The sequence below is a fragment of the Plasmopara halstedii genome (assembly GCF_900000015.1).
Source record: "Plasmopara halstedii genome assembly, contig: Scaffold_672, whole genome shotgun sequence".
Classification (NCBI taxonomy): domain Eukaryota; phylum Oomycota; class Peronosporomycetes; order Peronosporales; family Peronosporaceae; genus Plasmopara; species Plasmopara halstedii.
In genome coordinates, this window is record NW_020187589.1 from 180 (window position 1) to 27,259 (window position 27,080).

Genomic DNA, 27,080 nt, shown 5'->3' on the forward strand with positions numbered 1-27,080 from the left:
ATAAATGGCAGCACCCGTGTCGGAGCTCAAGTCTTGGTCGCTTTTTCCTAGAGGCTTATTTATGATATCGGCTCTCCTGGGCAGACACCGCCATATTCTTCAATCCACGTTATGACTTCTTGCTTTCCTCTAATCAGAATGGCGGTGCATACCTGTCAGTGGTGACAGGGTGTCACAAATCGATGACAAAAACGAAGTGTCGAAACTTCCATTGTGTAGATCGTCCATAACTATTCGTCCTTGATTTTTATGAGATCAGCCTCTGTTCGGACTGGACTCTAATCGGGATAATCCGTAAGGTATGTTTGATGCTGCAGAACAAATGCCAAGATAACGCAAGCCAGGGACCATGAGCTGTTCATTACTGGAGGCTTGCTTATTCTCCAAGCTTCCACAGTGTCTCGATAGATCAAACTTTAACTTTTAGTATGTGTCTACCGTGCGCCAAGGAACTTAACTGACTGTCTACTGAATGATCACTCCCGCAATCAGTTGACTATGTAAAGCATTGATAGTCCTAAAATATATTTTGATAGTTATCGTATGAAATGTCGGTGCAATCATGTTGGCCAAACTTGCCATCTTCTTAGCGTGAGCTTAGTCCTTCTCATGTTGATGATGTTGGGGCTAGTATGTTGATCCTAGATATACTACACATATCACATAGGCTACTAAATTAAGTAATGACAAGGCAACCGCAGGAAGAGTACCGTAAAGTTTTATTCGCCGTACTTTGTCGACATGAAACGTCAAGCGCTTAACGCACGTAAAGCTTGCGATTTCGCTATAACATTTTTACATCCTACCCGCAATTCTGTAATAAGGTGCTGATTACTGTTTACCGGCCAAGATGAGCTTTGCATTTGCAGTCACAAGACTACATGATGACCGTTTTCAGCTCTAACGCGACTGGCTCCGAATGATAATTAAGTCTGGAGCATTGTTCCTCCTGATGTATAAAGTGCAGCCTTTAAAGAATTCAAGGCGGCATATGCGGTCCATCAACAGCTGACGAAGCCGATATTGACGACGGCGATATTGACATAATCACTGATGATGCTATAACAAAACACTGCCCACTCTTCTCAGTCTTGTTTCACTACTCGGCTTACTTTGAGAAAATGTTCTTGATACAAGCCCACGATTCTTCAGGGACCCAAATACTCAATTTGATCTCGTAATTGGTATCGTTCATATTGAGCTCTTTCCACGCTCCTTTAAGCAAGACGCTATATAGCCAGTATGATGACCACAGCACCATTTCTCCTGCTCTCAAAGAATATAATCGAATCATGGATATTTAAACTCAAACTGCTTACTTAAATCATAAAAATACTTCCCAGTGGAACCTCTGAATAGCTCCTTAATGATTCACCCAGTCGAAACCACTCGAAGCTACTGCAAGTAACGAAGCAGCAGTTACTCGTCCACTTGCTACGATTGTCAAGCTTCATTGATTTTATGCATGAGCGAGACACCCAATTAGGTCTTGTAGCGGGCCCCACGGCAAGCGACATGTCGACTCCGCTACCTTTGCAAAGCTATCGATCGGCTAGTAGCAGCATTCCAATGGCAACGACACTAGAAACTCAAAAAGTCGATGCTACATCGTCTGCAGACGCTGCTATTGTGCCTATTAAAACGTCGTTTTTTAGTCGCTGGTTTCGTCGTAACCGAGTTGCGAGTAGTCTGCTCAAAACCAAAGACAAGACGTCTACAAGTCGATTGTTATTTATCAACGATGTGAAGCGAACGATGGAGTACGCATTATACATGCAGAAACACCATAAAATGGATTTATACTCGGCTAACACTGTGCATTCCTCCAAGTATTCTGCTTTAAACTTTCTACCGAAGTCCCTTTTTGAACAATTTCGTCGTATAGCTAATTTTTATTTTCTCATCATTTCTCTGCTTCAACTTTGTACAAATCTTTCGCCAACAAACGAGTATTCAACGATTGGACCTTTAACGTTTGTTTTAATGGCAACAATGATCAAGGAAGGACTAGAAGATCGTGCACGACATAAACAAGATTGGGTGATAAATCACGCAAAAGTTGATACATTGCTAGGCAAGGTTGAAGCCAAAAGGACAGACTCGACGGTATCGCAATCGACTTTACTTGGAGATTTCCAATCGATTTGCTGGCAAAATTTGTGCGTTGGTCATGTGATTAAACTTCACGATCAGGAACAAGTACCTGCTGACATTGTCTTGTTATTTTCGAGTCAAGATAATGGCGAAGCTATGTGCGAGACGTCAAGTCTTGATGGCGAGTCGAATCTGAAGGTTCGTTATTGTGTAAAGTGGACGCACATTGTTCCACAATCACCGAAAGAATTTGGTGTGACTGTGCACGGCGAAATACGTTGTGAAGCACCAAACAAGCGATTATACGCCTTTGATGGGGTGATGCGAGTTTCTCGTTCAAGGAAAGAAATAAATCGTGAATCTTCTCGTCCATCCATAGTCACACGAACTTTAGACGACGAAGAGTTGTCAGTCAAATCTGAAGAGATTCCTATAACAATCGACAATGTTTTACTTCGGGGCATGAAATTATGTAATACCAAGTGGGCCATTGGAGTCGTTGTAGGAGGTGGCAATGACACGAAAATAGTGCAAAACATGAAGTCGATACCGTCAAAGTTCAGTCGATTGGATCGAATTGCCAATCGCTGTATTTTTCTTATCTTTTCGGTTCTTTTTGCTCTCTGTTGCTTCAGTTCCATTCAAGCGTCTCTTATTGCTCTGAAAGCACAAAAGAGACCGGAATGTGCGTCTGCGTTTCCATTTATTGCCCCATCTCGTCCAGCATATTTTCTTGAAGCCTGGGTGACGTATTTGATTCTCTACAATAACATGGTCCCCATTTCTCTTTATATTAGTTTAGAGGTGGTCAAATGGTATCAAGCGCGACGAATTGAAGAAGACCCGAAAATGATCTGTCCCATCACTGGTCGTGGAGTGGCCGCACGTACTTCCAATGTGAACGAAGATCTCGGCCAAATTAAGTACATTTTTAGTGATAAAACTGGAACGTTGACCAAGAATCAAATGTTGTTCAAATTGTGCAGTATCGGTGGTATCATATTTGACGGCTCGACAATGCTTCACCGTCAAAGAGTGCAGAGCAATACAAACGAGCAGTCTGGATGCTCTGGTATGGTACTAAACTATAATATCGCGTCAATGACTCGAGGAGGTAATACATGTCGAGAAAGCAGTGTGGAGAGCACACGCAAGTCCTCACACGTGTTTAAAACCGAAAAAGATGTGCGACCGTACTCACAGATGCTTAAATTATTAGAGAACTCGTCTCGACTCGCAGGCAAAGAGTCACGCGCAGTTGAATTGGCTCGTCCATTTTTTCGATGTTTATTGTTGTGTCATTCCGCGTCCGTAGCAATTGAAGATTTGTCGGACAATGTGGACGGACAATGTGCAAAGGGTAATACATTAAACGAGAGTATTGACAATAGCGTACGAGCAGATATCCGGTATCAAAGTGGCCGAAATAGTTCATTTGCGAGCAATCTGGCAGCTGCAGAAGCCACCGACGCATTTCCTTCCTTTGATAAAAGTCGAAAGTTCTTTGGTTCTTCACCCGACGAAGTTGCGCTTTTGAATGCTGCATTGGAGTTTGATTGCGTTTATGTACGACGAGAGGGAGATATTATTCATATTCGTTTGTTTGGACAATCTGAATCATACCAACTGTTGGCATTGAATGATTTTGATAGTACACGCAAGTGCATGTCGGTGGTCGTGAAGAGATTAAGTCCACGAAAAAGTCATTTGCTCGACGTCGCTCGAAATCGAAGGAATAGTAAGGAGCTACAACCTACAGAATATGATAGTTTGAGTAGTGATTTGGACGAACGCGATGTTTTAGTATTTTCGAAAGGGGCGGATACGGTCATGTTTGCTAATGCGTACGATGACCAAGATATTAGCCACTTGGCCTTGCACGTTCACTATTTTGCTGCAATGGCTCTACGAACTTTGCTATTTGGATATCGTACACTATCATCAGCAGAATATATGGCATGGAAAGCGGACTTTGATGCTGCTAAAAAGGCATTGTCGAATCGAGAAGAACTTTGTGTTCAAGTGGCGAGGCAGATTGAAAAGTCGACAAAGCTTTTAGGTGCCACGGGAGTTGAAGATCTTCTTCAAGACGGAGTGCGAGAGTGTATATCTCAGCTTTCTTTAGGTGGCATCAATATTTGGATGCTTACAGGAGATAAGGACGAGACTGCGATTTCTGTCGCTCACATGTGTGGACTAATTGGTCCTAGAAGTAAAATTGTAATAATTAAAGGGAAGACAAAACAAGATTGTCTCGAAGAGATTGCTAAAGCAAGGCGAAAGCTTAAGCGGGAAGGTGATTGGGCCCCTGGTGTGGCTTCTCACGATATCTCTTTAGTGATTAATGGTGAGACGTTGGAACTTTTACTTACTGATGCTTTTGTTTCAAGAAAATCAAGAACACGCGTATCAATGATCGCTTCCAATCAAGTGGCTCCTACGTTGACCACATCTGATCGACTTCGGAGTGAAAGAGATGCAAGCTCTTTGTCGTTTAGATCAATCAATAGTGCATCATTTTCAGCCGCTCGAATCCCTTTAAGCAATCGCCATACAACGCGTACGGTCATGGCGCACGATTTATTTCTTGAGCTTGCATCTCAGTGTAGAACGGTCGTCGCATGTAGACTAAGTCCGATGCAAAAGGCTCAAGTGGTAAGCTTGATGAAAGGTGCTCCTGGTGCACCTTTAACTCTTGCTATTGGAGACGGCGGCAATGACGTGAGTATGATCCAAGAAGCTCATGTCGGCATTGGTATCTACGGACACGAAGGAATGCAAGCTGTACGAGCAGCTGATTTCGCCATTGTCACTTTTCGCCATCTCTCTCGACTTCTTCTTGTGCATGGACGATGGAATCATCGTCGTGTGGCGCTGGTCATTTTGTTCTCCTTTTATAAAAACATGACTCTCATCATGACGTTGTTTCTGTACTCATTCTACAATCGCTATTCCGGACAGACATTGTACGACTCATACTTAATGGTAGGCTGGAATGTATTGTACACTGTACTGCCCATTTTTGTATTGGGGATCACGGATGAAGATATTCGAGATAGTGCAGTGCTGCGATTCCCAATTGTGTACCGAAATTCACTTCGAACGAGTGATCTGAGCGTTCGAGGATTAAGTATATGGGTCGCGAACGCCCTATTTCATTCAATATTAGTCTTTTATTCTGTCATGAATACCATGAGCAAGGTCTCCTCTCGTTTCGGTCACTTGAATGGTCTTTTTCCTGATGGTACAGCAGTTTATGGTGCATTGATCCTTACAGTAACACTTAAAGCTACTTTACACATGCAGAGTTTGTACCGTTGGACGCGAGCGCATTATTTGTCACTCGTGGGCGGCTTTTCAGCGTACATTATGTTTGTTTTGGCTTATTCTCAAGCATATCGTGTATTTCCATCATTCGACGTCTTTCGGGACTTTCAAGGTCTAGCTACCCTTTTGTTTACAGAAATGTTGTTCTGGATGATGCTCATTTTTACGTCCATTACATGTCTTTGTGGTGATCTGGCTGTTTTGTACTTACGAAGAATGTACTTACCTTCTAGTAACGACATTATTCTTGAGATTGATAGCGGATTTGGAGACGTTCCTCCTTTTCCAAACTTAATAGGGGGAGAGTCAACTCGCACTGCCAAAGTGGCGGATTCTGTTGGAAGATCAGAAGAGGGAAGTTCCAGCGGAATGAACGCAGTTTTTTCGAAAAAACGAGAACTTTCGCCCTTAATTCTTCAAGGCGAGTGGAGTCAACAATTTCGAGATTTTGACGTTCCATCTGAACACGATGAGCTGTCTAAGCAGCTCGAGTCGATTCAACATGACTTGGCTCGAGAGATTGGCCACTTAGACCCATTATTGCAGGAAGATGACGCTCAAAGCTCCCGGGCTATCCGTGTCCAGCCACCTGTTCATCCGCTCACGTTGGAATTTATGGGCGAAGAACATCAACGTCTTGAATTGGAGTATGAAATCACATTTGCTTTTCGAGAACGCAGTCGTGTGATGCTTTGTCTTAAAGTTATGGCGTTTATGGTTCCTTTGTACGCAGCTTACGAAGTGCTTTGGGAACGCGAGTCATCATATATTTACATTCGCGTCGGGTACTTTGTATGTGACTTACTTTTCATGCGGTTTGCTCGAACAAAGTACTTTGTTCAGCACTATCATATCGCTATTCTTATCCCGTATTGCGTTATTGGAATGGCTCTTACACTCACTATCTCGGATACTGGCAAATTTGCGGCTGCCCTCTATCCTGTGGTTCTTTTCGTCGTGATTCGCGTCAAATTTTTATCTGCACTGACGCTCTCAATCTACAATTTCACCTTCTACATGCTCGTCGAACGACTAACTTCAATGGATTATCATGACGGTGTTGATGTGGCCGATCTTATGCTCTTTGCATTGTATTTGATCTTTGTCATCATGTTTGGAGCTTACGCATGTTACTCGCTTCAGATTACGATGAGACGTGACTTTTTACAAAGTCGGTCGCTACTGATCGAACAAAAACGATCGACTCAGATCTTGAAAAATATGCTGCCTGAACACGTGGTGCAGCGGATGCAAAAGGGGGACACTCTTATTAGCGAAGACGAACAGGACGTGACGATTCTATTTTGTGACATCACTGAATTCGCATCATTTGTAAACCGGTTTAGTCCGACTGAAGTCGTATCATTACTGGATCGTGTCTACTCTCTTTTTGATCAAATTTGTCAAAAGCATGGTGTTCGAAAGATGGAAACAGTGGGAAAAACATACATGGCTTGTGCTGGACTCCAAGGCAAGAATCAAGGGCGTGAAGCTGCACTTCGAGCTGTCTCAATGGCTCTTGATATGCTCGCTTGTCTCGACAAATGTCGCGCGTCGAATGGAAATGGCATTAAACTACGAATTGGTGTTCATTCTGGCCGTGTAGTCAGTGGATTAGTTGGCATGAAGAAACAACAATTCTCCTTATTTGGTGACACAGTCAATACAGCGTCGCGAATGCAGTCAACAGGTGTAACTGGCTATTGTCAGGTCTCTCAAGTGACATATCAAAAGGTTGTAGGTCATTTTACTTTTTCGGAACGACAGGTGGACGTGAAAGGAAAAGGAAGCATGACAACCTACTTGGTGGGTGATCCTGTGACTGATATAGCGCAGATGTCATGTTTAGGACACTTAGAAGAGTCAACCGACCGAGATTCTGTAATGCTGTCGAAGTCGGTTAAGAGGTTACGTCGAACCTTTGAACAAGATTTTTTGACCGCTACTCGAACGAAACTTTTACTTTCAGCTCGACAAAAATGGAAGAAGTTTAATCCAATTCAACTGCTTCTAGGTACCCCCCCTGACCTTGCATCATGGGGTGAAACAGACACGAGTGAGAGTGCAAAACAGCACATGCTTACTGAAATTCGCTTGTTGACGCTACAATTCAAAGACGACGATATGGAGACAAAATACCTCGAGAGTACATTATCGACACGTATCGATGGTGCTCGTACAACTCTTCTTGCACTTGCACTGTACGCAACGTTTACGTGCATGCGTGACTTGGTGGTCGAAGTTTTCTCTGTCATTTCTATCAACGCACCTCAGAAGAATATTTCAGCTACAATGTACGTGATTTTACTCCTGACACGAAGTCCCTTTGCCTTTGTCGCAGTTCTCGTAGCACGACAAGTACGAGATGAATTTGTCTTTTATTCTGAGGCAAAATTGCGTACCATTCTTCTTGGATTTTATCTCGTGGGACTGTTTGTATTCACGATAACTCAAGCATTATTATGGAGACTAAATTATGAAGCAGACATTGATACCTCACCTCGCTATGTCAATTTGTGTCTCGATACCGTCCTTGCAATGTTTGTCGTGTCAAACGGGAGGTCTATATTGTACCGTCATGTTGTCGTCTTTAACGTCATTGCGTTGGTCATAGTAACTATCACGACATTAGTTTCATTACAGCGATATCATCAAGACGCCGCGAAATTTAATTCGAAATTCAAAGTAAGTTATCCAATTGTACTCACGTATTTTTCCGTGGTCGCCAATATCATTGCAGCTCAAAGTGTCGAATTTTTCAAACGTCGTCAAATTTGGTTGAAAACACGGACGCAATTTGAAACAATGAATGCAGATCGTTTGTTGTATCAAATGCTTCCAGCAGCTGTGGTCATGCGGTTGAAAGAAGGAGAAATGGTATGCGATCAACACCAACAGGTCGGCATTTTATTCTCCGATATCAAGGGCTTTACGTCCATTGCGTCACAAGCTGCTACTGCTCAAGTGGTTAATATCCTCGCTTCACTTTTCTGTGCCTTTGATAAACTCACTGAAAAACATGGAGTGTTCAAGATGCAGACAATTGGAGACGCGTACGTGATTGTATCAGGACTCCCATATGTGGATATGAGTCTTGGACGCGGTTTAGTCACAAGCTCTGCTAGCACTACTGATATGTCCATCGCAGATGCCGCGAATCATCGCGGCATTGCATCGGGCTTTTTACGATTGTCGAGTAACCGCGTACTACCTTCAGATAGAAAAAGCGACCAAGTAGATGGACAGAATGTTAGTCCGCGAGGCTCGGGTGCCAAGGTGCCATCACATCTTGCAGGACGAGGTACGTTGAAACATGAACATCGGATGCAGTTGCGCTGCCACATTCGAGACCTTTTAGCCATGGCTCGTGACATGCACAAAGAAGTGCGTAAGGTGCAAGACCCGAATACGGGTGAGCGCTTGCAGATGCGTATCGGTATCCATATTGGCAATATAATTGGTGGAGTAATCGGGACGACCACGTTACGTTATGACATGTGGGGCCCTGATGCACTTACTGCAAACGAGCTTGAGTCTAATGGCGTACCTGAGAAGATACTCGTGAGTCCCATTGTACAAGAAGTGGTCAAGGATATGAATGATATTCGCTGCACTTTTCATCGCAAGATTAACTTCACCAACGTTCCAATGATGGATACTTATCTCGTTGAGTTTATCGAGCCCGGAAGCACTAGCGGTTATTCTTCCAGAGAAAATAGCGAAAATAATCTCGAGCGACATATTACAGCGCCCGGTTACATTGCCCACGACGACGGTAATTCTCACGAAAGATCCTTATCAGAGTGAACGCACGCAGGGATAAAGTAGAACTTTTATTGTTAAATGAAGAGAGAAAGTGTGCCAACTTGTCATTTTTGATGTTTGAAATCCACTGGTGTTTGCTGCAAAGTGTAAGGCTAAACATACGCGTTACTTCCCGAATTGACACGAACAATAATGCAATAGTCGCCATCTTGTGGAATGCTATTCGGATTACCATCACATGAAACCGAGACTGCTTGCTCCGTTAATTAAATAATATAGTCACAAAAATATTGTCCTTGCGAGCAGGAATTTCGAACAATGACTAGCCATCCGCTAGTCGTATGAACGTGAAATAACTATTATCAACGGCTGCATTTTAATAATCACCATGCGGTCCAGCGCTAGATGAGTACAATGTGAACAGAACCGTCGTGAATTGAGCGCAAACGTATTCTAATGCCCAAAAGCTCTTTTCTAAAATGGCATCACAACAAGCTCACACAATTGCTGGAATTGGTATACAATGAAGTCGCTGCTTTACTGAGTCTCAAATTTCGTTGTATGATCTAAAGTCACTGAAACCACCTTAAAAGGGTCACAACACAAGACGTCATGGACTCATTGCCCGTCTGTTTCGTGACGGAAAACGATTTCTCACTTCGAGGTGGTTTTTGACACCATCGAGGGCCTGGACGTACGTGATACTTTCTCAAACAACATGTCTGAACGTCGGGATTAATCCAAGCAGACAACAGGATGGCGACACGAGAATGCCCAGCATCTAGTGCAGCACAACGAGCTTCAAAAAGACATCCTTGGATAGAGTATCGAAGAAGTGCATCCACACATTGCACATTCCCTAATGCTGCAGCTCGTTCTAGAGTATACTCATGCGCACCTTCGTGCCTGTGCTCACCGAGATATTGAACAATTGTAGCATACCCGTGAATCGCTGCATTTGTCATGGCGTCTTTCGTACACCCTTCGATTCGATTTTCGTGCAAATATCGCACAATTTCCAGATGCCCACTGCTTGCAGCATTGTCCATCGCTTTAGTTGTGCAAGAAGCATCTCCGTTTTCATGTAGAACACGCACAATGTTTAAATTGCCAGATTGACAAGCAGTATCCAAGGCTTGAAACGTACAACCCTCTGATCGATGCCTCACCAAGTACTGAACTACATCAAAATGGCCTCGCCAAGCAGCCCCATCAATTGCATTTGAAGTGCATCCTTCCTTTCGATTTTCATGTAGAAATTTCACCACTGACAAATTTCCCACAAGTGCAGCACCATCCATTGCATCGGTCGTACAGCCTTCTGTACGAAAGTTGTGTAAATATGTTATCACATCTAAGTGTCCACTTTGAGCTGCACCATTCATTGCATTTGTCGTGCATCCTTCACTGCGATGTTCGTGTAAATACTGCACAATCTCAAGGTATCCCCTCGTAGCTGCCCCATCCATTGCAGCAGTCGTACAGCCTTCTCTTCGATTTGTATGCAAAAAAGTAACTATCTCAAGATGTCCACTGCGAGCAGCTCCATCCATCGCTGAAACAGTACATCCTTCACTTCGTTGTGCGTGCAAAAATTTCACGACGTCCAAATACCCATTTTTTGCTGCACCATCCATTGCTGCAACGGTGCATCCTCCAATACTCTGTTCATGCAAGTATTGTACAATCTGTAGATGTCCATTCATTGCTGCTTTATCCATAGCATCCGATGTGCATCGCGGCACTTGCCTATCTTCGTTTTCCCTCTCAAATAAGAATCTCAATACAACCAAATTGCCACCACCAGCTACGAGATCTACCAGCTTTGGATCAGTAAATCCAGTCGTCGCCAGACCTCTTTCTTTCAAAAACGTTAGCACGAAAATCCCTGCACGACTTAAATCGTCGGCATTGACATCTTTTAACGCTGACTTTGAGTATATTTTAGCTACCCACTCAACAATTTCCACTTTATGTTCCGACTTAAGAACGTTAGAGTATCGAATTGCCCACCCAAGTAGCGTACTACCTCCAATTTGATCAGTAAAGTGCTCAGTTTTGTCTTGCATCGCTATCGTGACTAGATATTGAACCATTTCGAATCGTCCAAGTTGAATAGCAAAGCATACAGCACCATCAAATGATAATTCCGGCCGCAACTTGTACGTTTTTGTGGTCGACAGACGATACAAGTGACGTAGTGTGTCCAAATCCCCACGTTGAATGGCATCTCGAGGTAGAAAACCAGTGGCAGACCATGGAACGCGATGTTGGTCATGTTGAAGCGCGTTTATAAGAGACAAGACGCGACCTGGTACCCCGTCGATGAAAGTCATGACGAAACGGAATAACGACGGAGTGGTAAGCACGAGCATTGTAGAGCCCACCATAGGAAATACTGATCTTGTCAATCTCGAGTGTTGTACATAGAGACAAGGAAGATTTCATTAAGATCTAAAATTTTGCGCAATTTATCTCACTGTGCTAAGCGCATCAATGCAAAGGTTAAGTGACAAGTGTGTTAAGGCAAAGAGTTTCTTAACTTCTCCATCAGATTTAGACTTGAATGTGAAAAGATCCGCTGTTAAGTACAAATCGCTATGTGCAGCTTTCTCTGCCTTCTTAAACACGTAATTGTATTGAAACCACTCTAATGTCAAATGGTTCCAAAGCTCATTGTCAAGACGCAAGATGTTGGAAGCTTTCAGAAGACTCCAACTGTACCTAACGCACCAAACTTATGGTTGCACTGCTCTATAACATATACGTCCGGACATTCTCGTACTAATCTATAAACTGTCGCCTGTCTTGCATCAAACTGCTTTAATCTTAGCAGCGTGTTATTCGAGAGCTGAGCGGCTTTGCTGCCGGATCTTGTATGTGATGAAGTTTATGTCAGGACAATAAGAAAATATGGTGGAACACATACATTTGATGTGTCCCACAACATCTTATCAAAACTATGACGTTGCCAACGTCGGACGTGACCTTGGCGCTTGGTAGCTGGCTACTCTTCTTCCTGTTCGCTCGTTTCTTCTTTTCATGGTGGCTTTTTCGTGATTATGCCGTGCGGAATGCTGCCACTCCGTTGCTTTTCGCCGCTACATTGACGTTTTCACTGAGTATCTTCCAAATGGTTCTATTCGAAGTTACGGATGTGATGCATGTGGGCAGTCGTCAATGGGTCTGGCGTGTCGATCTTATCGCGATGACATATTTAGTTGTGCTCGTATTACCACTATCTCTTTTCTATGCACTTGCAAGGGAGTATGGTGTAGCGAGACGTCAAGCAGCAGGAACAGCCACTGCATTACTTGCATTCTACCTTTACGGCTTCTGGAAACTCGGCGATGTGCTCGAACAAGATTTACCACGTCAGTCAGTCGAAGGTAAGATAACGATTGCAGATAGCTCTTTGACGTTTTTGTAACTAAATTTGAGTCTTTGTTGCTACTCTATTTAGCGTTCCTCTCCATTCGCAACTTTGTGAGTCGTGTGAGTCTACTAGGAGTGATGTTTATGGCGCTACTATCGGGTTTTGGTGCTGTCAATTGTCCATACGAGTACATGACTTTCTTCTGGCGAAGAGTGGCCGAGGAAGACATCGAATTTCTAGAGAAAAGGCTGCGTCATAATTTGGAAATTCTGATTGCGAAGAAAAAACGTTTGACGTTAGAGTTACGTGCTTCAGTGAGGAGACAAGATGAAGCTGATGCAAGCAAGAAAAACTCAATCATTATTTCTTTCTTAAATCTCTTTTTGAAGCAAGACGATACAACGTATATCAAGGTACTAAAAGCGGAAATTTTGACGCTGGAAAGTCTTGGACGGGAATTGTTTCTAGAAGTGAATGATTTACGAAATGTACAGGCTAGAGCACAAAAAGCGAGGACCGTGCGAGGCCGTATATTTAACTTTTTTGGCTATGTAATGTCTGCGTTTTGTATGTACAAGATGCTCATGAGCACAGTGAACGTTGTGTTTCGAAGAAATCGCGATAAAGACCCGATCACAGACGCTGTGGAGAAGCTTTTGTATATTTGGCCATCGTTGGCGGAGCAATTAAATATTCGATTTTTGTCGGAGATTGCATCTCTTGGATTTGTGGGTATTCTTGTTTTTACACAAACGCGGGGGTTTCTTGTCACGCTGCTGAAATTCTTTCGCACATACTCTAGCACGGTTTCGTCAAACAGTGTCGTGCTTTGGCTTGCTCATCTCACGGGAATGTACTTCATCTCTTCCTTCGTACTCATGCGAATGAATCTCAGTCCTTTGCATCGGTTCGTCATGGAATAGATCCAGTCAGCACAATTCGTCCGCTAACGATTGTCAATTTCTTTATATTTCTTTGTAGACAGCGGATTGATGAAGTGCTGGGGGAGATAGAGTTCAATGTGTTTCATCGCTACTTCGACATGATGTTTGTCGTTAGCGCTTCGTGTAGCATCGGCGTTCTTGCCCTTACGAAATTCTCCAAGGCCTCACGAACGGCCTATAATGACTACGGCGATCATGACAAATTTCCATAACAGCAAATGATGTGCAGCTAACCTTCCATTTTTGGCAAAATGGACTAGTCTTGGACAAATGGAAAGCTCAAGAAGTCGTCGTATAGCAACTTACCATTGGCATCGTAATGGGCAGCCTGGTAGCAGCGATTGCAGTAAAACATTGGGTCTACTGTGGCTAGACGATCTCCATAACAGACAAATTTGGCGCTGTAGTTCTGGCAAATTAAGCAGTTGCGTAGCGTATGGCTTAGTGGATTCGGCAAACGAAGAGGGTAAAGGTTACTACTCATTGGTGCGTCCAGTTCATGCGGCAATCGTGCATCTCGCAGTCGCAGTAAGTGCTCACACTCGCCTTGATGAATGTATACTCCCGGTACATCAATATAAAGCTCTAAATCAGCAAAAGTTGATGTGTGAAGATTCTGTGGCGCCTTTTTATCAAAAGTACCATACTTTGATTGACGTTCCGGCTTCGCTTGAATCCATCGGATAATCTGCTCCGAGTAATCCAAACTATCTGAAACACGCCGATCTATGAACATTTTCTTACTAAAATACACGAATTTTGAAACTTTTGCGTGCTCGATTAATCTCTCATCATTCGCACAGACAACGAGATCTACAAGATCCGAAATCTTCTGTGATAACCGCACAAGAAAGGATTGCGTTCTGGCAGGATCTTTGCTTGGATGCAATACGTCAAACCATAAGATCGGGTCTTTGTCCATTAAATCATCAAAAATCTTCTTCTCCTTCGTCTCTCCCCCTTCCATTCTCTCCTGTTGTTCGATATTTGGCACTGGACGTGCAGAATCAAAGCTCATGGCTGTGATCGTGTCGGCCATTGATCTTTTTTGCGCCAATCGTCGCTTCTTGATCTTAAATGTGTTCACAAATGACTGAATACGTTCACTTGGTACCCTTTCAGCCCTTAAACTGTCAATATCTTTTAATTCAACCAGAACAGATTCAAGCCGCACTCGCTCTTCTTCTATTTCTTTCTTTCGTTTTTTCTGTTGTTTCTTCTTTTGTCTCAAAGCTGCTGTGGCTGCCTTCTGCTTGGCCACTGCTGTTGCTCGATCTACCTCTTCGATTAGATCGTTCTCGGACTCTTTCTCTTCATTTGCGTGCTCGTCCTTTTCAAAATTTAGTGCACTATCACTTTGCAGCGCAAGCGCAGCGATCCGACGGTATTTTTTGATTCGTTCTGAGGAAAGCAGCGCCTTGTCCGTCACCGCTGGGTCACCTTCGTTCCAACGTCTCAACGCTTGATAAATTCCATCGTCCACGGACTTTTCTAATGGAGGTAGCAGGATATCGTTGACACTGATGTCGACTGAGTCAAAATTATCCTGAGCGCCTTCGGTCGGAGTTTGTATCAGCGGTGGAAAGAGGGCTTCGAAGTTCATTGTTCAGTGGACAAATGTTGACCACACGAATTTTGATAGATTAGATAGCGTCAGTAATATTAAGTAATATGCACTCGGTAGGATTAATGTTCAGATGCTCGGTATTATTTCTTAGGGTGAGAAGCTTGAGCACCAGGTTCCCATGGATGCTTGATGTGATGGGCTTTTCCATGGAAGAAAGGTGCATATGAAGTGGGTTGGCACACAGTACCTTGCTTGAGGGGGTGTAGAATTATCAAAGCTCCCAGTGAACAGCCATAAGACTTAGGTACGAACGATCCGGAAGACAAAATTTTAAATATATCGCTCACAGTGCCCGCTCCTACTAGCCATATCCATATTGAAGTCTGTCTACACGACTCAATGATTCTTTGGCAAAGGCGCGGTAGAGAAGAGCCTGTCGGCCGACACCTGTAAAGCCATTTTATTTGAGGAAGCCAATGTTTTCATAAATGAGATCATGGGAATCTCCGATCCAGCATCTTCATAATCACCAAGAAACCCGTCAGTTGAATGGGAGGTATCTTGGCCGTGCCTCTCCTCCTCACCGACTGCGATCTCTGAGCCCGTTCTCCACAACACAAAATGTCACGACACTCTATTTCGGAACCAAAGCCAACCTCCCCCTCGTTAAACCGGATCTAATTCAGCAAGCCGAGTTTTGAACTCTGCAAATGCGACAGTTGCAACGGCTTTAGCAAACTCCGTGCCAACTTGATCGTGATCTGTGGCCGAGCGCTTACACACATACGCATCGTGGCTTTTACTAAACATACAAGCAGAATTTAGCACTTGTTAAGCGCTATCTGTTCCCTCAGGCACCACACTAAAGGAGCACCATCAACGCCTGGAGTAGTAGCGGTCGAATACGTTCATACTCTTCATTTAGACCGAGCCTTTAGTACTGAATGCTTGCGATAGAATTGCGCTTGATTCGCGCACTGGGTCACCTCTTTCGTATTATAGATTTACAAATCAGCTTTTATGACGCAGACGCCATGCTGGAACGTCGTTTAGTGGTTGAAGGCATGACGTGGACGTTGAAATAAAAACTTAGCAATTCAGGCTCTTGCTGACTTCGGGCACATCTCTGTAAGTCTGAGGCTAAATAAACTAGCAATGGATCCAGTTGCAAAATTGAATTGAGGTGAGGGCTACTCGCTCTTGAGAGTGCGTTGTACTGAGCGACTCTTCCTTTTATATTGGCGAGATAAAGATAAGGCCGTAAGCAGCAACGGCGTGATAACACTCTTGCTGAAGTGGACCTCAAACCCCCGCAAGTTCTGACTGAGTGCATCACATTCATTTTACCTGATTATATGGTATATCTGCCCGCCGGTCAAAGATTGCTGCGTGCTGATCAATTAGTACAGGCAGCGGAAGACCTTCCCGCGACTGGCTTACCTGAGTTCTCCTACTTATGGCGACACAGAGCCTCTGCGGGCGACTAATAATATCTTGGGCTATTTTTTAATGCACCTTCCGAGCTCCACCATTGCAATGCGTGGCTTAAAACCTCAATTTTTTGAAAGCGCGTCGCTGCTTCAGAGTATAGATTAATGACATGGGATGGGGAGACACTGCTCCGTCTTTGATATGGCTCTTCACATCCGTCGGGCTCATAAAATCTGATTTGGCTATATATGCCCAGGTAGTGCGCAGGATATCTTTGGGGTACCAAGAGCAAGCTTAAGTTTCTGCTTAGGTCGTGAGCGGTTAGATGTAGCACGATCACAACTAGTATTATTGATCATCGACACGGCATGTGTAGGTAGGTGAAAGAGTATACTATATCTTTCCCTAAAAACAAATGCGTGTTTCATCTACCTCTAACATTGGTATGCTGGTTTTGCACGTTCTGACGGCCAACCATAACGTCACACACCCGTTGTCTGACGTTCAATATCATTAGGATTAAGATTGTGAGTTTGTCTCGAAGTGATGTCATCGAACCAGATTAAATAAGCAGCCCCCAAGACGATGTAAAAACAGACCCCGATATCCACTAAATCATTAATAAAAGGAATCTAAGGAATTGTGTGGCGTTATTTGATGTGAAATCATTGAGAGGGAGCAACTTGCTCCAAACCTGCGGTCGCTATGAACGTGCAAACCTGCAGTCGCTATGAACGTTGTTAATGTATTCAAAGGAATACATTAACAACGCGTTTAACGCGATTTGTCTGACAATTGTGAACATGTATGATAGCCGTCTTGCTACCATCTGCAAGAGATGTGGTGATAACATTGCTGTGTGCAGCGACACCTGATCAGTATAGAACACAAAAGGTCAAGGGCCAAGCAGGGACTCCCCAAACTTGACGAGGACATACTACATCGAAAGTTTACCTATGCCTTGAACAGGAAAGTCAATCTTTTGCTCTAAATTGGTCAGCCCTACACACGATTACGCGATCTTCTCAGCGACCTTTGCTTGGTGAAAGGAATATTCTGTCAGAAAAAATACATCATCGCAGATGACTTATCATGACCGATCTGTATTCGAAAGAGCCAGAGTTGAATCATGCATTGGTTTTTTATAGCACTAAAGACCGCTTCATTTGACATGTTCCAGGATCTTGATAGCTTATAAATGATCGGTGAGGGAATGCGCATGTCGGCATAAGCTGAGCTATACTTGATAAGTAGCTGGCATGGCACAGCTTCTTCATAAATTTTACTGAGAGGAAAGCATTGACCTTATCTGTAGCGATCTTGATTTTTGAGCTTGAATGAAGCCCTCGAAACGAAATTTGACGACGATATAGATATCTGTTTCTCTAGTGCTGTTCGCAAGTGTGTAATGTGGCTGTCCACATCCAATTCCTCGTGCTTTGCACGGCTATGCCACCAAAATAGGTTGGGATAGGTGCGATGTGGCCTTAACAGCTACTCACTTAAAGATAAAATGTCACTTTCTCGTTAAATAGTCCACGTTCCATAACCATTCACTCCCTGAGCATCCCTTAGAAGTACTCACCGCGGCGAAAGGGTTATCGCCGTTGAAGAAACAGTTGATACCCCAGCAATTAGGTTGTAGATTCTACAGCATATTATCCCTAAGAATTGGCGATTGTGCCCGATGTGTGTCGATGTTTGGCTCATTATAAGCGAGCACAACCCGCTAACTCTTCTCAGCCTTTCCGACAAAGTATGTTAGCGCTAAATGAAAGTGTACCCTCTCTCTCCGACCCGCTTTATACTCCACACGGACAAAGGTGTGCATGTCGTCACGATGTTCTCAATTACTATTGTCTTTTGACGCAGTATTTGGCTTAAGAAACCAGGTCACTCTATTGGCGTATTCTGATTTGGGAGCCATACCCAAGGTAAAACCCCTTTCACCATGTCGTGATATTATTTTAACAAGGAATTGAATGGTCTGCGGGATTCGTGAGAGCAGCTATCCCACTCCTCCCCCCGCAGAATCAGTGCTCTGCGAGTGTTCCCACCAATAGACCCCCATGGCGGATGATGGAATCAAATGCATCCAGTACTGACCGTACAATTTAGCGACTTAGCTGTTTTGCAAAGCCTTATAAATACTCCCTAGGTATAACCTCGAAAGGCTAAGTGAGAGCTTCCCCGACAATGATTGGCGTATACTCAGACCACCAAAGATTCTTCGGAACTCCATTCGCGAGCGCAATATTTGTTTGCCTAGGTATAACTTTGCAGGCTAGATGAGAGATTTCCCCGGCAATGATTGGCGGGTACTGAGACCTCCAAATTTTTTCCGGAACTCTATTTTCAAGCGCAATACTTTTCTGGCCACATACCCCAGGACCTCACATTCTCGCGCGGCGAGCGCGTCTCACGGCAGTGTTGAAGTAACCGCGCCATTACATCGTGACAAGGATGATTCATTCGCAGTCAAATCAGAGTCTGCTACTTCTACGGAGACTTACAGTCGCTTATCAACTCCGTCGGCTCTTCAATGGGAGACCGCGACGTCTAGTCACGTCTACTCTTCGTCTGTTCTACATCATCTTAAAGCTGCTAATAGCTGCGTTATCAGATAAACACTCTGGACCCCGCGAATTACCTTCATTCTGCTCCATGCCCTGAGCTATATTATTGCGAGTCAGCTCAAGTTCTGCACCAAAGCTATCGCAGCTTCATACCCGCGCCGAAAGCGCTTATACTTTCTGGTAAAATTGGGCTCATGATATGTCATAGCCCCACAACGAGAGCGTGCGTAAGGCGCGTGGGAGCTAGCTTTTTTATCTTTCCATTGATTCATACGTCGTGTCCTTTGACCCAAGTCATACATAGGATGGTATCATATAGATCCAGAAGACTCAACACTTCACGCTGTTCAATAGAGCATTTTGTCCCTGTATCAAGACGCATGACTGTTGTAGTATCGTTAACACCCTCACGAGCCAATTGAGAAGTGTGGTCATATTGGTGTATTGTACTTCTGTTACGCCAACTGTTCTAAAGATGCTTACATCATCATATAATCATTATAAACTCTAGCCCATGGAACGTATCAACCGTATCCGATCCCACATGGCTACCGGCACACCCAGAGCTATAACACCTAATGACGACGTAGTCACTGTGTCAGCATTGCGCACACCCATGACTAAAGCCCATCGTGGCGGCTTTAAAGATACTACACCCGACGTGCTACTTAGTCACGTGCTCAAAGCTGTACTTAAGCAAGCCAAGGTGGACCCAGAGCTCGTAGGTGATATAGTGGTCGGCAATGTATTGCAGCCTGGAGCGGGAGCTGGTATGGCGCGTATGGCTCAACTAGCGGCTGGTATTCAACATACAGTGCCTCTACACGTGGTAAACCGGCAGTGTAGCTCTGGTCTACAGGCTGTAGCTGATGTCACAGCGGCTATAAAAGCGGGGTATTACGATATTGGTATTGCTGCAGGTGTTGAATCCATGTCACTATCTGGAATCGGAGACGATGTCCCGACTGTCAACTGGCAGCACATTGGAGCGGTTCAAGATGCAATGGATTGCACAGTACCCATGGGAATTACAAGCGAGAACGTAGCCGAGAAATTTAATATCTCACGCTCTGAGCAGGATAAGCTAGCATTATCATCTCACACTAAAGCAGCAACAGCTCAGACCAACGGATGGTTTGATGAGGAGATCACACCTGTGCTTACGACTATCAAGGACCTTGATGGCAACGAGAGGTCAATTGTTATCTCTCAAGACGATGGTGTGCGAGCTGACACTACCATGGAAAAGTTAGCAAAACTCCGTCCAGCTTTTAAAAAAGATGGTTCGACTACAGCTGGCAACTCGAGTCAAGTCAGTGATGGTGCTGCTGCGGTACTAATGATGCGTCGTTCAGTAGCTGATAAGATGGGACTGTCGATTCTTGGCCACTTTGTGTCATTTGCCGTCACTGGTGTCCCTCCTGCACTCATGGGTGTGGGACCGCTGTATGCTATTCCAATGGCGTTGCAAAAAGCGAATTTGAGTATAGATCAAATCGATGTATTTGAGATTAACGAGGCATTTGCTAGTCAAGCAGCGTATTGCATTAAGGAGCTTAAAATTCCGATTGAAAAAGTCAATCCGAAAGGAGGTGCTATTGCACTGGGCCACCCTTTAGGCTGCACGGGTGCTCGTCAGGTAGCAACGCTGTTGTATCAGCTCAAAAGAACAAACCAACACTATGGGGTTATTTCAATGTGTGTTGGCTCGGGCATGGGCGCTGCAGCTGTCTTCTTGCGCGAATAATTCGGCAAGTTGATCTCTTTTTATGTTTGAACCACCACAATACTTTCGCCTATTTCAACTCATGTGACAGCTTAAAGCTTCGTTTTATACATAAGTTCGGACATTGATATCAAATCGCTTTCGAATGAGATCTCGGAATACTTGGCAATTTGCAACGATCACTGCTTTCTTTTCGTCTACGCCCTTGATAAAGTAAGTCTGGAAAACCTGAAGTGTAGACGGAAGTCTGGGCGATTTTTTTCATCCGAAAATTATCGCACACGTTATCGCCGGTCAAAGCCCGACCAGTGTGCTTATCAGACTGAGGTTTGCAATGAGTACTAAACTGCTTTATTCGGCGACTGTTGGTTCGGGTCAAATGATGCTTACGGAAGTTATCAATTGAATCTTCTTTCGTTCTCTGATTAAGAGATCACAATTGGAATGCAACGAGTCATTCTATCGTCAAAGTGAGCAAGCATTCTCAAAGCAAGTCACCTTAGGACGAAGTCCAGGCATCCTGCAGTTCATTTACGGTCACCAATTGATGATAAAGTCACAACTGGTAAAGCTAGAAAACTCACAACTGACGGTCACGCCTCGAACCACATGTTTCCTTCTGAACAGAGTGAGCCAACGCCACCTCTCCATCCTTCTCCTGTATAATAAACGTTTGAAACTGTCGCATTCGTTTACACTTTTCTTCTCCATGTAATTGTTGCTGGCTCGATTCTTCAGCGTCTTCTTCGGCCTCTTCTTCTAATTCAAGATGTTGTGTCTGTTTAAAGGCTAATCGCTTTTCCATCGTACCTTCAGTACATTCCCTAATATCATGCACAGCTTGGTTATTCTGGTCTTGCTTTTCCACTAACGTCTGAGAAAGCAAAGTCAACTAACACAAAGAAGTCAGAATCTTGACATTGCTAGGTGCATCGTATTTTGGTACCATTGGAACTACCGTGGAAGAAAAAAACTTAATCGTCAAGAAATCTAAAACTTCTTCGACGAGTGTAGCATGAAGAGAAATCCCGCCATGCTCGGGCTTTTCATCTTTCGATTTCTCGTCAAGTTGTAGTTGTTCTTCCATCACCCCATCACTGACCTCACACCACATTAGCCACTCAATATCGACATATTTCCAAAGCGACTCCTTACCATAAGATGATCTCTTCATAACACTCACGGAAAGGAGCCGTCGGTATTTTAAAACACGCAGTGCCTTTCACTTGTAGCTCCACATTGTTAACATAATCCAATACTTTGTTTGATTCCTTTCTTTCCATCGGCACCAGCTGAATATGATCCAGCGATTCTTCCAGCATATTCGATCCTTTAACCCGCAAGTACTGAAAATTTTGCTGCCAGTGCTGAAAATTTGGAGGTTTCTTAAGTCGAAAGTGGTCGCTCATGTACATGTACGCAGGATAGTCTGGTGTCTTCGTAGCTTTTTCAATTGTCGGATGTGATTTATCAAATAGCTTGAAACAGCATAGAATTAGCAACGAAAAACGTTTCAAGTCATGACAACACACTCACTTGTTCATCGGTAGTCGTAAGCAGATCCAATGTCCGCTTTTCCGCCTGATACCAGCATTAAAAAGTATAAGTTAACCGCTAAGGACTCGAATCAATTCAACTACCTGCGCCTCAAACTGCTGAAATGCATCGATCAACCCGCAATCTTCTTCACTCGAGTCATCAATGCAGTGCAAATAATCGGCGCTATCGCCCGAATCGTCGTAATGTGACATTGAAATCTTCTACAAAACTTTATAGTCTTAGCTTAAATCCCAATTTTTTCGAAGGTATTATGTTGACCACCGAACAGCTACGAGCTATCTTAAGTCATGCGATTACGCGTGAAAACCATGTTCGAAATGGAATGAAAGGCAAACTCAGCTCTTGATTTGGATTGTCATGGCTGAAACTTGATCAATCTAATTGAAGAATTTTTAAGATTTCGACTCGCGCACATTTTCTTCTGTGTCACGATGGATAAGTCGCTGCCGTCTTACGAAGCGGCAATGCGCGATGCTAGAGAGTATTTGCGACGTCGTGATTTATCGTCTCAGGAAGAAATTCCACTGTACTTTGCTTGGCAGCGCTTGTACGCAGCTGCCAATGCTAACCTTAGCACAAATTTCTTACAAGAAACTCATGATGAGTTTCGTTCTCGTCAAGGATCTCGACTTGCACCACGTCGAGGTGTCCCACCACCCTTACTCACGTCTTTTGACAAAATCCGTCGCACATCTGCTCAAGCTTCAGCATTTTTGCGAAAATCACCGTCAGATGTTGCTATTGAGATGATGGCACGTCGTTATCGACGTGAAGCGGAAAAGCTACGCTCGTCTCGAGATGATTTGATCAACTCATTAAAGGAAGTTGAAAAACGGCGAAAGAAAGTGAGATTTAGGAAATCGACATCAATTTTGGACGATGAAGACTTGCTGGCGAGTAGTGAAGATAATTTTTCTGATACTGAGACGTATATATCGAGTAGAGCTCAAATGGAGAACAAGGCTCGAGGCTTTGACAAAAGAATGAAGAATTATTTTCAAGGGATGAGAAACTCGGGACTGGAGGATGAGGATGACGACGACTTTCATGCTCCACCGGTGCTCAAAGCGCATGCAACCGCAAGTACCAACAAGCTTAGCGATAATTGGATGAATGATGATTCCGACGACGAGTTAGGAGTTGCTATTAATCCTGTCAAAGCAGAACTGAAGTCGTCAACAAACCCGTCAGTATCTAAAACTGCTAATGTGGCAGCCTTGGAAGCACAAGTTGCAGATTGGCGGATGCCACCGGATCTTAACCTTAAGCCTCTGGCTTCAAAGAAAGAAACTATTCGACCCTCTTCAGCAACTGGGTCCCATCAAAGCCAACAAAGTGGGTCGCGCGAGTCTATATCCGAAGTGGTTGAAAAGAACGACATGAAGATTGATAAAAACGTAAATGGACAAAAGGAGAACGAATCACACGAAATCTTGGATCAAGATGTCACTGGCCTTGTCATCGAAAATGCTAAGACACTGCAAAATAAAGAAAAGTTACCTGCGAGTCAAGATGTTGACGATCACGATATTCCTCCCAGTCCCTCTGGTATCGATAAAAGGTATTCTGACATGCTGTCTAGTAGCGCGAACATTACCCCTTTGAAATCAGCATTTCAACAAAAATTACTTCAATTGACACATGCAGTGGGAGATATGCAGGTGTCTATTAAAGGGAAGAAGCTACAAGTAACATTTTCAGGTGCAATCGACGATGAGGCAGCTGACAAGGAGAATTTATCCGCTGAAAAGTCTACAGGGCTCTCACTTAAGGGGAATGAAGTAGCAGAGGATCACGACACATTTGACATACCGATAATTGAACGGGTAGAGATGCACGAGAGATCTCATTCTTCGACAGGTGTCAGGTCTCAAAATGAGGGCGAGAATGCGTCTCGAACACAAAAAAATGTAGAGAGTGCTGATTCAAATGCTGGTGGCGAAGACTGTTTAGAAAACGATCATTTGGACATCCTCCGAGGTCGACAAGACAGTATGTATACCAATAATGGCTTCACGAAACAATCCAGTCTTTCTAGTGCAGATAAGCCAGAGAAAAGTGAAAATATTGATTGTCAGTTTAAATCTACGAAACAAACCGAGGATGCATTGAAGCGAACACCAACACCAGCTGGACTTGGCAATGATCGTGAAGCAAACGAAACAATAGAAGATATCGAAGGGCGATTATTTGGGAAGAGAGTATCTCAAAGGATTGACGCTGATCAAGAAACTTCACGTTTTAAGAGCAATATTGCTGACAAAGGCAATGTCGAGGCGAGTATAAATGTTGTTGTCAATTTGGATGCTCTGGACAATGTTCTAGAGAATGATGTAGAAAGTAGAGAAAGTATCGTCAAAAATGGTCGTGGCTTAACTTTTCGTCAAAATAGCCGCGAAATGACGCAACTTTATGGAGGTGAGGGTGACGAAAACTGCTCATCGAAAACGGCGGTCACTCAAGAGCATCACATGGCTGACGAGGAAGTGGGTTCTCAAAATGGTTTTGAAGACTATGAGCACGAAGAATCTAGAAGTGATGATTACAGTTTTTCAAAGAAAGATGTTATGCATCACGACTTGCAATCTGAAAGATCCAGGCAAGGAAGTCAGATTGCTTTTGATAGTAGAAAAAAAATTCCGGGGGAACAACATGATCGTTTTGATGAATCAGTGATTGATTCACAGTCCACATTTAGAGATCACGAACTAGCTACAAATTATAATGAAGACGACGTCTCTAAACGTTGTGACCGAAAGAAGCAAAGAAAACAGTGCGAACCTGGCTCGGCTCGATCTAAACCACATGACGTTACCGAAAACGAGTTGCAATCAAAAAGCCATGATCGTGCAGAATCGATCGCTTCGTCTCAGCGATACATGAATGGCCCGATCGTTCAGTCCGATGATGTATTGGATATGGATGTACGCAATAGCGAAGATAGTGACGACGCCCACAGTGATCACGAACACGCGGCTGATCCTTGTCGATATGCTCGGAATAGTGCCAGCTTTGGAGTGTCAAAGGGTGATAAATCGACATCGCATCAGCGTGATAATCAGACTCATAGACGGCAATCGCTTCATAAAAGCTCTACTGACGCAGCTCGTGGATGGAAACCTAGCATGACCAGCACAAATACAAGTGATTTGACGCAACAAAAAAACCAGGAGTGCGATACGCAGTATCTAAGTGATGAAAGTGATGACACCAACGTCGACAACGACATTGATCAAGAAATGAAAATGCAAGATAAATCTGTTACGTTTATTGATGATGGCGTTAACAAAACGGTGGAGCACCGTCATGCGGTACATCACAATGCGTCGGGTCGTTTATTACGATCTGAGCAGAGTGCAAGGACTCAAACTCGTACTGCGCGCCAGTCTCACAGTGATTGCGATCAAGTTGTTAACAATGAAGTCTACAATGACGAAGAGCTTTGTAGTGATGAAGAATTATCCTACGGGGAAGGGAGTGCTCCTAAACCAGAGACTTTATTCCAGCGATACCAAGATAGACGACGCAATCGAACTGATCGACAATCGGTAGCTAGCAAGACAGAGACACGTGGCAGAAATTGGGGTTCCACACATTCTAAGTCAACTCAGCCTACATTATCTGACAAACGAAGAGTAAATACCTACGACTCTTCTAGTGATAGTCAGAATGATCACGACGACCGAAATGAACGTAGAGTTGACCATTGCTCATGTTCAACACACGACTGTCATTCCTATCGATTGAGTAAATCTTCTCCCAGTAATAATCGATCTAATATTCAATATGCTGCACACAAAGGAAGTCATTCTTCGGAACGGAGTACTTCAGACGTTCAAAACAATCGAAAGGCTAGGGTGAAGAGTCAAATGAGGTCAAATAATGCTACAGACCGGCATCCAAAGGGAATTGTATGGCCTCCTGGGATGGAAGAAGAGTGCATTGCTCGACTTGGTCTTGATGTTCATCATCCAATTGCACCACCAGGACTAGAACATTTAGTGACTGATGAACAATGGGCGGACTACTGGATATGGCTGCACTGGTATTCGTCGTGGCAGATGTGGTATTTAAAAAATGACAAGAAATTAAAACGCCGATCAAGTGAGGTGAAGCGAGGTCATCACCCTGCAGATATAAAGGAAGCAAAATATTTGAGAAAGAAAGACTGTTCTAACGCGAACTGGTGGGTCGACGTTGGCTCAAATGAGCACAAACACCGAAAAGATCGGTGCCGTTAAACATACTTGACTGGACTAGCAAATACTTTAAACGGTAAATTTTCACATGTTCCGAACTAGACCCTGCAATATGAAAACTGTTTTTGATTCACTATAGTCGCTGATATCATTCAGCTTCGACCTCTATGTATCTCTAGTTAGAAGCTCTTGTACTGCATTTATAATACGTTATGTGGATTTGTTGTAAGTATAGAATGATGCCCTTTGATCTGGTCTTCATCCATTTATTCAGTGAACCAGTATCTATCCAGCACAGTGTGGTATCATTAACAGAAGCCTGCGTATTGCTGTGATGCGCAAACATGATATAACTTTACAAATCGGCTCATCACACAGTACGAAAATCCCACATGATAACAAATACGCTCAGCTTGAGCAGTTAGGTGCAGCTTTCGCATGCTAGAATTGGTCATGCATTCGCTCGCTAAGTGTGACAGTAATATATTTGATTTCGGTGAACAGCCGATCCGATA

At 43.7% G+C, this 27,080-nt stretch overlaps 7 protein-coding genes across 7 annotated transcripts; 4 read left to right on the forward strand and 3 right to left on the reverse strand.

Moving 5' to 3' along the window:
- Positions 1-1,461: 1,461 nt before the first annotated feature.
- Positions 1,462-9,228, forward strand: PHALS_13626 (hypothetical protein L916_03424; the record flags this gene model as incomplete). Its single annotated transcript, XM_024729421.1, has 2 exons — positions 1,462-3,017; positions 3,081-9,228. The coding sequence occupies 2 exons, from the start codon at positions 1,462-1,464 to the stop codon at positions 9,226-9,228; spliced, it is 7,704 nt and encodes a 2,567-aa protein (XP_024579800.1).
- A 530-nt stretch (positions 9,229-9,758) lies between these two features.
- Positions 9,759-11,576, reverse strand: PHALS_13627 (FOG: Ankyrin repeat; the record flags this gene model as incomplete). The annotated part of the gene is made up of 1 exon (XM_024729422.1): positions 9,759-11,576. The coding sequence occupies one exon, from the start codon at positions 11,574-11,576 to the stop codon at positions 9,759-9,761; it is 1,818 nt and encodes a 605-aa protein (XP_024579801.1).
- A 572-nt stretch (positions 11,577-12,148) lies between these two features.
- On the forward strand, positions 12,149-13,718 carry PHALS_13628 (Predicted G-protein coupled receptor; the record flags this gene model as incomplete). The annotated part of the gene is made up of 3 exons (XM_024729423.1): positions 12,149-12,575; positions 12,650-13,469; positions 13,544-13,718. The coding sequence occupies 3 exons, from the start codon at positions 12,149-12,151 to the stop codon at positions 13,716-13,718; spliced, it is 1,422 nt and encodes a 473-aa protein (XP_024579802.1).
- A 44-nt stretch (positions 13,719-13,762) lies between these two features.
- Positions 13,763-15,109, reverse strand: PHALS_13629 (Small nuclear RNA activating protein complex-50kD subunit (SNAP50); the record flags this gene model as incomplete). The annotated part of the gene is made up of 1 exon (XM_024729424.1): positions 13,763-15,109. The coding sequence occupies one exon, from the start codon at positions 15,107-15,109 to the stop codon at positions 13,763-13,765; it is 1,347 nt and encodes a 448-aa protein (XP_024579803.1).
- Positions 15,110-19,624: 4,515 nt separating this feature from the next.
- PHALS_13630 (3-ketoacyl-thiolase a) lies at positions 19,625-20,827 on the forward strand (the record flags this gene model as incomplete). The annotated part of the gene is made up of 1 exon (XM_024729426.1): positions 19,625-20,827. One exon carries the CDS (start codon positions 19,625-19,627, stop codon positions 20,825-20,827), a length of 1,203 nt encoding a protein of 400 aa, XP_024579804.1.
- A 109-nt stretch (positions 20,828-20,936) lies between these two features.
- Positions 20,937-22,557, reverse strand: PHALS_13631 (uncharacterized protein; the record flags this gene model as incomplete). Its single annotated transcript, XM_024729427.1, has 7 exons — positions 20,937-21,227; positions 21,305-21,326; positions 21,391-21,698; positions 21,753-21,903; positions 21,962-22,284; positions 22,343-22,387; positions 22,447-22,557. 7 exons carry the CDS (start codon positions 22,555-22,557, stop codon positions 20,937-20,939), a joined length of 1,251 nt encoding a protein of 416 aa, XP_024579805.1.
- A 240-nt stretch (positions 22,558-22,797) lies between these two features.
- On the forward strand, positions 22,798-26,607 carry PHALS_13632 (uncharacterized protein; the record flags this gene model as incomplete). Its single annotated transcript, XM_024729428.1, has 1 exon — positions 22,798-26,607. The coding sequence occupies one exon, from the start codon at positions 22,798-22,800 to the stop codon at positions 26,605-26,607; it is 3,810 nt and encodes a 1,269-aa protein (XP_024579806.1).
- Positions 26,608-27,080: the final 473 nt, after the last annotated feature.